General features: G+C 31.7%; 1 protein-coding gene across 1 annotated transcript; it reads left to right on the forward strand.

The window, feature by feature from the left end:
- Window positions 1–688: 688 nt before the first annotated feature.
- Window positions 689–2,230, forward strand: LOC132266522 (endochitinase-like). The gene is made up of 3 exons (XM_059767412.1): window positions 689–1,183; window positions 1,296–1,443; window positions 1,667–2,230. Exons 1-3 carry the CDS (start codon window positions 709–711, stop codon window positions 2,073–2,075), a joined length of 1,032 nt encoding a protein of 343 aa, XP_059623395.1. The 5' UTR covers window positions 689–708; the 3' UTR covers window positions 2,076–2,230.
- The last annotated feature ends 8,451 nt before the right edge of the window (window positions 2,231–10,681 follow it).

The raw sequence follows: 10,681 nt of genomic DNA on the forward strand, positions 1-10,681 counted from the left end.
TTCTCTTTGCCTTCATGATAAATATTTTGAAAACATTTTTAATGTATAATCTCTCAACCTCTCGTGTCCTCTACACACATTTATCTTATTAATGTGTTGCTTTTATCGAATCAAAGTATTAACACGATTGGTAATTTCAATTTCACATTCGATCTTGAGCCTTGAAAATCAAATCGACAATTACAACTCGATCAAATTTGTTTTGACACCAAAATTTGTCGATATATAATATTATATCTTACTATAAGATTATTAATTAATTGTTCGGAATTGCGGCTTAGTTCGTTATTAAAGGATCTCGACATTGAACTTGATCTCAACAAAATTTACTATCATGAATCGAAATATTTGTATCTAACTATATTTATTTATACATTATAAGTATGTGAGAATAATGAAATTCTAAGATTTGAAATTCATATTTATTTGTGATGAATACTTGACTCTAATTATTAGAGCTTACACTTGCAACTCAGACCAATCAATTAATACAATGATAAGTATGTTCTTAGTAATTTGAAGATAGGTCCTTCCAACAATACCTCTAAAATCATATGATCCACTATTGTGAAGCCAGCCAACCATTATTGACTAGAAGACAAATATTTTGAAAACATTTTAAATGCATATGTTCTCAGTGAGACACAATACATGCCTTTATATATACCCTTCTAGTCTCATTGCCTTGACACATACTAAAAATTAAAGATGAGGTTTTGGACTCTCATTCTCTTTGCCTTAGCCTCATTATTAGCTATATCAGCTCAACAATGTGGTACACAGGCAGGGGGTGCTCTATGCCCAAATGGGCTATGCTGCAGTCAATGGGGTTATTGTGGCACCACACTGCCTTACTGCGGAGATGGTTGCCAGAGCCAATGCACTGGTGGTCCAACTCCAAGTCCTCCCTCTCCCCCTCCAACTCCAAGTCCCCCCACTCCAACCCCTACCCCCACCCCCTGTGGTGGGGATGACGACATTAGCTGCATCATCACCCCATCTCTTTTTGACGAAATGCTTCCATACCGGAACGATGCTAGATGTCCAAGTAATGGATTCTACCAATACGATGCTTTCATCACTGCTGCGAAATCTTTTGATGGATTTGGCACAACCGGAGATGTTGATACTCGAAAAAGGGAGCTTGTAGCATTCTTGGCTCAAACATCTCATGAAACAACAGGTTAATTAGTTTAAATCTTAACCCTCGAGTTCTTTACTACGATTATGTTTACTAAGGTCTTGTACAATTTTTTTTGTTGGTTACACATAGAGCCTAATTGTTTTTGGTGCAGGTGGGTGGCCTACTGCACCAGGTGGTCCATATGCATGGGGATATTGCTTCATTGAGGAAGTAGGGACACCGCACTATCCCTGTGCTGAGAGCTATCCATGCAATCCCAATAAAGAGTACTATGGTCGAGGACCCATCCAACTCACTCAGTATGTTTCTGAGAGTTCTCTAACCAGCCTGGCACATTAATTCGATAATGATGATCATTTTATTTTGACACCAAAAAAAAAAACAATATTTTTTAATTTTATTAGATTTAACTTTCAGAAAACATTGTTTTATGAAAACAAACTTCTTGTACGTTCATTAGTATATTACTTTATACTTACAAATAGGTCAGTTATTATACACTTTATTTATTTATTTTTTCAGCAACTACAACTATGCCCAAGCGGGTGAAGCCATTGGTGAGGATCTCATAAACAACCCGGAACTGGTAGCCAACAACGCAATCCTATCATTCAGGACTGCCATCTGGTTTTGGATGACGCCACAGTATAACAAACCCTCATGCCATGATGTCATCACCGGAATATGGATACCGTCAAATGCAGACATATCAGCAAATCGGGTCCCAGGTTACGGTGTGATCACCAACATAATCAATGGTGGGCTGGAGTGTGGCCGTGGTCCAGATAGTAGGGTGGAAAATCGGATTGGATTCTACAAAAGGTACTGTGACATAGTTGGGTTGAGCTATGGGGACAACTTGGATTGCAACAATCAATTGCCTTTTAGTTTGGGGTATGGAATTGATTACAAGAGTGTTAGTAATATCTGAATGCGTAAAATGATGGGATAGACCATCCTATGCAACTATCTAAATAAAGAGAACAACTACTTATCGTGTTCTCTAGTCTGTAATGAAATATACGTACTCTATGAAGCATTTGTATGTATTTATTTTAATCTATGAACTTAATCGTCTTCAAAATACATACCTTCTTAATGTCACTGTGCATGGTATCATCTAGCTCACTTATGTTCCCAACAAATCCAGAATACAGATTAATTTGAACTATAATATTTGGAGCTAATTTTGGTGATCAAAACAAGTCGGGATGAGTTGTAATTATTGTTCATCATCAAGCCTTGGTCTAGGAAGCAGAAGATTCAAGTGAAGTGACTTATGACATTTTTGGTTCCATAATGAACAACTATTAGTCATGGTAAGTGTGTGAGAATTACTTAAAATATGTTTACAAGTTGGTTTTCTAAAATTAGAATTTTTCAGCACTCCAACCGGTTGGTTCTCATTATGGAACCGGTTGCTTTTTCCGTGAAAAACATGCCTGGGAATGCCCCTTTTAATACTGTACAGTTTTTGCCTTTTCAATTAAATTCTTACTAACCCCAAAAAATAAATAAATAAATAAATAAAACCTTTCTCATGTGGTTGACATAAATGTGCAAGAAACTTGACAATGTGAGAAAATAAAACTCACGCACATGCGACAAAAAAATAAAAAATAAAAAATAAAAATAATAAAAAAATTCTCATGTGGTTGACATTAATGCGCAAGAAACTTGAAATTGTGAGAAAATAAAACTCGACCACGCACATGCGACCTTGGTTTTGTCACTGTTTTGAAACTTGGACCATGAACATAAATACATAATTAATATGGAAGACAGGTCCTTCCAACTATTCATAGTACTGCACAATCAATTGCATCTCTAAAATCATATAATCAACTAATTGAAGATAAATATATAAAAAATGTTTTAAACACATATACTCTTAATTTCAAGTAACATTCACACACTTATTTTTTTTTATCGAATCAAAGTATAGACACGATCCATATCTTCAATCTTGCATTCGATTTTGAGTTTTGAAAATTAAATCGACTATTACACCTTGATCAAACTTGTTTTGACATCAAAATTTGTCAATATATAATATTATATCTCACAACTTAGTCCACTAAATTAATATGTGTAGTACATTTATAGGTAGGGTCTTAGGAACTTTTTTATTATTATTATTATTTATTTATTTTGTTAAAGGGTTCTTAGGAACTTGAAGACAGGTCCTTTCAACCATTCATAGTACTGTGCAATCAGATGCAGCATCAGTATGATCTCCCACTAGTTATGTTGCTTTACAATACTGACAACTCTTTGGTGTAGTTGCTTTAATTTTGTGAATAACTACAACCAAATGGGTGCATGTTATTTATTTATTTATTTATTTATTTTGATTGGGAATTTGAAGATTTCCTATTTTTGGTTTTTGTTTTCTATGTTTGTAGTCTATTTTGTATACTTTGATGGGTGGTGTTACATAAGAGATGTATTTGTAACTTGTAATTTTTGCAAATTAGGTTCTAATTTGACAATCTGGTTAAAGAATGTACAATATCATCAATGTTTGATGCATTTTTTAAAACCAAATTTTTCATAATTATAATATTTACTTAAAATTCCAAAAAAAAAAAAAAAAAAAAAAAAAAAAAAAAATTCACATTTTTTACAACTAGCTCCCTCTACTCTGTTTTATATATATATATATATATATATATATATATATGTATAGTCATCTGATTATATGACATATAATCTCTCATTAGTTCAAGCAAACGCAGTAACACTGAGACTCAATATTGTTCTTAACAAAGCTTAAAACCTGGTTTTTTTTTTTTTTTTTTTCCGGCAAACAAAGGTACATTAAGAAGGATTACAATCCACGTAAGTTGCATGGAGCACTACATCAGGCAAACAATCTAAATCAAGTCCTGCCCAAAACATTTATGGGACAACGATGCAAGCCCATGAGCAACTCGATTCCCTTAACGATGAACATGGGAAAATTTCACAGAAGAAAATTTAGAGAACTCCAAAATGATATCTAAGAGGATGGGAGATAAATTTAGAGGCTTGAAACACTTGACTTTTAATTGATTGCGCTCGATCGCTCTCTATTTCTCTTTCCCTTCTAGAACAGGGTCTGCCCTGAGTATAACGGCCAATACGATTTCGCCAAGGGCTTCAAATTTGGAAGGATCTCAAAATTTTAAAGTTGTATATATAAGTTAAATTATAATTATTTCCTATAAATGTTTTTTTTTTTTTTGGGTAAAGTATTTCCTATTAATGTTATTAAAAACTAATCAATATAAAAATTTAGTACTGGACCTCAAACCTTTTCAAATATTCTCTTTTCTTTTTTATTACCTTTTCATATCATAAAAAATAACTTTTAATTTTCTCTTTTTTCTTCCTCCTCCCACGGTTTTTTTTTAGCTAAACTCTAACAAATAGAGATATATTAGGCCCACTCAGTTCTTTAAAAATGGGAAAGAATGGAGGCCGGAGAGGAAGAGTCGGCAGCTAAGTAGTGATGAGTACTCCAAAAACTAATCACAATAAAAAGTAGTGAAATGGTTGTAAGGTTGTGTCTTTCACATCTTTTGTACTCTTCCCAGTTTACTCTGTCTTAGTTATTAATGCTCTTTTATCTTTTTTTTTTTAATTTAATTTTTTTTTTTTTTTTTTTTTTTACACATGGTATGCATGGTCCGGTATTGTCAAGCTAGCCAACCATGCATTCTTGAAGACAAATACTTTGAAAACTATTTAAAGGCATATTATCTCAACTTTCACATGACATATATTCTCTCAACTTTCACACTTGAGTCGAGGAGGTGCATTATCCATTAAACATCTTGTGTTGATACTCCTCAACAAAATAGAGTTTTTGAGCGGAAGAATGGCCCACTCCTACCTATCGCTTGTGTCTTAATAATTCAAATGCATGTTTCAAAACATTTTTGGACAGATGCAATTCTAGTTGCTGTTTATCCTTTAAACCGCAAGCCTTCTAGGTTCGTTCTTATTGAAGCAAAATATAGATATCATCCATATTTTCAACCTGAAAGAGAGGTAGAGTTGGCAGCTAGGTATTAATGCGATCGAATCAATCAAAATATACTGTAGGCCAGAGAGGTGTAGTTGGCAGCTAGTATTGATGCTCTTTTATTTATTTATTTTTTTTGTCTTTTACACTTGATGATATGCATGGTCCCCTACTGTGAAGCCGGCCAACCATTCTTGAAGATAAAATATCAAACCATTCTTCACTTGAAGACAAATATTTTGAAAACGTTTTAAATACGTATCCCCTGAACTTGTCCTGTTCTTCACAAATATTTAATTCTGTCGTTTTTATGCAATCAAAAAATATAGGTAAAAGTGTAAAAAAAATTCTTTAAATTATCCACTTTGTTATAAATTCTTTCCTAAACTACAAAAGACTGTAAATATCCACTTGAGACTCATCGGATCAGCTTTCCAGCGTTTTTTGACTTAAAATGACTGAAATAATCTTATTAAATTATATTTATATATATATATAAAAGCCTAATTGTGAAATACCAATTTAACTTATATATACCAATATAACGTAGATTTCAATTAAATTCTTTCTTACCAAAAAAAAAAAAAAAAAAAAATTATTTACTTTCTCACGTGGATGTGGTTGACAATGACATAAATATGCAAGAAACTTGACAATGTGAGAAGATAAAACTCGACCACGCACATGCGACCTCGTTTTTATCACTGTTATGAAACTTGGACCATGAACATAAGTACATAATTAATACGAAGACAGGTCCTTCCAATAATTGTAGGGTTGTCTTTCACAACTTTTGTACTCTCCCCACTTACTCTGCTTTACTTTATTAATGCTCTTTTCTTTTCTTTTTCTGTCCTTTACACATGAAATGCATGGTCCACTATTGTACCTTACTGACTTGTCGTTTTACCGAATCAAAATATAAAATGATCCACATCTTCAATTCCAATCTTTAATTTCACATTTGATCTCGAGTCTTGAAATTAAATTGATAATTATAACTCTAATTTAAAAATATACATTGAAATACTTTTCAAAAATTATTATTATTTAAGTCCAAAATGATTTTTCGGTGCACGTGAAGTGTTAACCGGATGTTATCAGGTAGCCACGGATATATAATTATTATGTCTAATTAAAATTGAAGAAAAAGTTTCCCAAAAAATAAGTTGAAGAAAAAGTATTAATTAGTCAATTGATTATTTCATTCTTTAAATGTAGTTTAGGTGGAAAAACTGAAAGTAAATTTTTTATTTTATTTTATTTTTTTTTGGGTGATTTATGCTCTTTTATAGAATCGTATTATATTTTTATTGTTCATGAACTCAATTTTTACCAAGCACATGAACAACTCTGTTTAACTAAAGTGAATATTATTGAAAAATCCACTCAAAAAATTAACGTTTTCCTTCTGCTTTACTAGTTGGGGATGTTCCTAAATTTTCATCTCATTAGTAGAAAATTGCATACGATAATTACGATCTTATCATTTAATTAACATCTTGTGTAGTTAGAAATAAACTGTGATCAAGTATTTAATTATTCCGCTCAAGATGGTAATCTATATTGCAGAATCAGCTGATGTTTTGTTGATGATTATTGCTTATACCACTGTTGCCATTGCGAATGGGTTATCTAGTTTCCCCATCACTCGGCTCTCTTTTCTCCTCTGTTCTAATTCCATGTACATATGCATGTGCATATACTTATATATATATATATATATAATCACTTCACTCATTTTTTTAATTATGTCATATATATATATATATACGAATGTGTGTGTTATATACTGTTTATAATTCTCCACCCATTTTTGCTTTGATTTATGTGTGTGTGTGTGTATATATATATATAAACCCAAAAGATTTGCAACTCTCTCGTAATCCATGTGCGATTGATTTTCTTTGCATTCAATTTCATTTGGTTGATATACGTGTATAACTGTGTATATATATATATATATGTGTGTGATTGGTGGTGGTCGTGGCCATGGTAATGATGGTGAAAATGATGATTGATTAGTGCAAACGAGTGTGAGACCAGGGGCAATGGATATTTTGGTCACTTAACATGGGTTTTATAGAAAGTTAAGTCATTTTATACACTAATTTTTTTTTTTTTTAATAAGTCATAAACAAAATCAAAGGAATAACAATGTCTTTTAACATGTAAAAAATGGTTTGACACATTTGTAAAGTAACTCTTGGGATGTAAATGAAAAACGGAATAAAGTTTGTAATGTGACTGATATTAATTTTTAATGTGACTGATACTAATTTTTGAATGATATTTTTGTGAGTCGTGCGTAGCGGAATGTATATAGAAAAGTTTTTGTTTGTTTTTATAAAAAAGATCTGTGTCTTTACTTTACTTATTTTATGTTTTAGCAATTAAACAGTTAATCACATGCAGATAAAATAAAATAAAGTATAAAGTTAGAGATGACACCAGGATTTAGCGAGGAAACCCCAGTTGATAAAATACGTCAACGGTAAGAAAAACCTCGTGGACTTGTGCAGTCCAAAGTAAACCAATCCACTATACTTGGAACAAAGTATACTCAACTTTGACTTTGGCTCACACCCTATCGTTCTACACCACACCAACCGCTGACGATCCTCTGGCTTTGCGACTCCTCGTCCAACAGCAACTTGATCTCAGACTGACACTTGATATTTGTAGAAGAGTAGCAGGTAGATCAGACAGCACTCCACGAATGCTCCAATCCTTCCAAAGTATGACTGCGTTTACTTCTGTTCTTCAATTGTCTGAATGATGTAGAAGAAAATCTACTTCGTCTGATCGATATTGATACAACTGTATGATCACGATCAGGATACGAACACCACAACTCTAACCTATCTAGGAGAATATGTATATGTGTTCTAGAAAGATATCAGAAAAATCAACTCTGATTTTCTGCACAAATAATCTTCATAAGGCTTTGAATAATATCGGAATTAGAATGTAAAAGCCGTGTATAAAACAATATATATGACATGGTTTATATAGATTCTAGAATGACCTAATCCTTCTGAACATAAGGTAAATTTCGTGCATAGGATTTGGTATAATTTTAGACCAACTGGAAAATAAATCAGAATAAAGAAACTGCAGTTGTATTGCATATAGGACATCTTGAACCAGTTCAAGGAAAGCTGAACCGGTTCAAGTTTGGCAGTGTGTCAAACTTGAACATCTTGAACCGGTTCAAGGAAGCTGAACTGGTTCAAAGTTGGCAGACTTGTGGATTTCGAATTCCTTCAGCCTTGGTTCATTCTACGGAAATTGTAGTCTAACATGGAAAGTGTAAAATGTCCAACTTTATTCATATTCCTTCCTAATGTAGTGTCCTTACCCTTTTCATCACAAACTCTTCAAGTATGGTAAGTCTGAACTCCTTGCTAGTTGTGTAATTCTTATTGACCTCGATGACTTATAAGATAAGTAATATAAATTATAACTCAACTTAGACTTGTTGTGTTTACGATAATTGTCAATACATAAATAATATCTCATAATTTCAATTTCAATGTTACATTTGACCAAACTTGATGTCAGTGTGATTAACGCTATATAATATTATATTTCACAAATCACAACTTGGACCACTAGCTCAATTAACATGTGTAGTACATTTATAGATGGGTTATAACTTGATGACCCCTTTAAACAATTCTTGGTTCCGTGCAATCAAATTGCATCATGTGAATAACCTCGAAAATCATATAATCCACTATTGTGAAGCCAGCCACCATTTTTGACTCCAAGATAAGTTTTTTGAAAACTTTTTAAATATCAACTACCTGTTGTTTTTATTCTGTCACAGTATAGATACGATTGATATCTTTAATTCTGTATTTAATCTTGTGTCTTGAAAATTAAATCAACAATTACAACTTGATCAAATTTATTTTAACACAGATATTTATCAATATATAATATTATATCTCACAAGTTGGACTACTGAATTAATATGTGTAGACATTTATAGGTATGGTGTTAGTAACTTGAAGACAGGTCCTTCCAACAATTCACAGCAGTGTGCAATCAATTGCATCATCAGAATGATCTCCCACTAGTTATATTGCATACAATACTGACAACTCTTTGGTGTAGTTGCTTTAATTTTGTGAATAACCAAATGGGTGCATTTTTTTTTTTTTTTTGTGTTTGTTTGGATTGTGAATCTGAAGATTTCCTATTTTTGATTTTTCTTTCTATGTTTATAGTTTAATTTGTTCATTGAGGGGGACACAATTTTGATGGGTGGTGTTATACAAGACATTTATTTGTAACTTGTAATTTTTTCAAATTAGTTTCTAATTTGACAATCTGGTTAAAGAATGTGGAATATCAATGGTTGATGCATTTGTTAAAATCAAATTGTTTGGTGTAAGTTATTGTAATATTTTAAAAATGAAATAGAAGTAGATAACTAGATATATAGTCATTTTATTTTATTTATTTATTTTCATATTTTGAAATATTACCCAAATTTTTTTTGGGTATTTTCGAATATTTGGGGAATTGTAGTTTTGTTTCTTTCACATCTTTTGTACGTACTCTTCCCATTTACTCTGGCCTACTTGTTTTTTTTTTGTCTTTTACACATGATATGAATGATCGTGAAACCATCCAACCATTCTTGTCTTGAAGCTAAATACTTTGAAAACGTTTTAAATGCATATTCTCTCAACGTTTGGTTTCCTCCACTCGTATTTATCTTACTAACAACTCGTTTTTATTGAATCAAAATATAGATATGAGTCTTATCTTCAATTCCGTATTTGATCTTGTATCTTAAAAATTAAACCAATAAGTATAACTCGATTAAATTTGTTTTAACACCTAAATTTATTAATATATAATAAGGTTAATTTCACTGACATTTTCTTATATTTGGCCAAATATTACATTAAAGCACTTTTTAAAAATTACTAATACTTAGGTCCAAAAATGTCTTTTCCATTAATGAAACCATTAAAAAAAAATATACTGTGCAATCAATTGCATCACCTCTAAAATCGTATAATCCACTATTGTGAAGCCAACCAATTAAGCAGTCTTGACTTGAAAAGACTAAATACATGTCGAAAGATTTATATATATAAATTATAATTTTATGTTTTTAGAGTAGATGGGTAATAAATACGGTAAGAGAGTCAAATGTGTTGGAGTTCAAAAATTTCACCATCACACTTATTAAAAAATTGAAAAACACGCAAATTGCACCCAAACTAACAGTTTAAGCTTTTGGAGTAGACGGTTATTAACAATGTATATCCTTAAATATACTCTACTAGTCTGATCTGCTTGACACAGTAAAAAAAGATGAGGTTTTGGACTCTCATTCTCTTTGCCTTCATGATAAATATTTTGAAAACATTTTTAATGTATAATCTCTCAACCTCTCGTGTCCTCTACACACATTTATCTTATTAATGTGTTGCTTTTATCATATCAAAGTATTAACACGATTGGTATTTTCAATTTCACATTCGATCTTGAGTCTTGAAAATCAA

This window comes from Cornus florida, unplaced genomic scaffold (genome assembly GCF_030987335.1).
Source record: "Cornus florida cultivar Cherokee Brave unplaced genomic scaffold, ASM3098733v1 CherokeeBrave_3.0.0_Hap2_Chr07, whole genome shotgun sequence".
NCBI lineage: Eukaryota > Viridiplantae > Streptophyta > Magnoliopsida > Cornales > Cornaceae > Cornus > Cornus florida.

Excerpts from the sequence above, each read along its gene's own strand:
- LOC132266522 (XM_059767412.1), top strand. The coding sequence starts at position 709 with ATGAGGTTTTGGACTCTCATTCTCTTTGCCTTAGCCTCATTATTAGCT. Across the intron at positions 1,184-1,295 it reads AACATCTCATGAAACAACAG|GTGGGTGGCCTACTGCACCA; the intron begins GTTAATTAGTTT and ends TTTTTGGTGCAG. Across the intron at positions 1,444-1,666 it reads GGACCCATCCAACTCACTCA|CAACTACAACTATGCCCAAG; the intron begins GTATGTTTCTGA and ends TTATTTTTTCAG.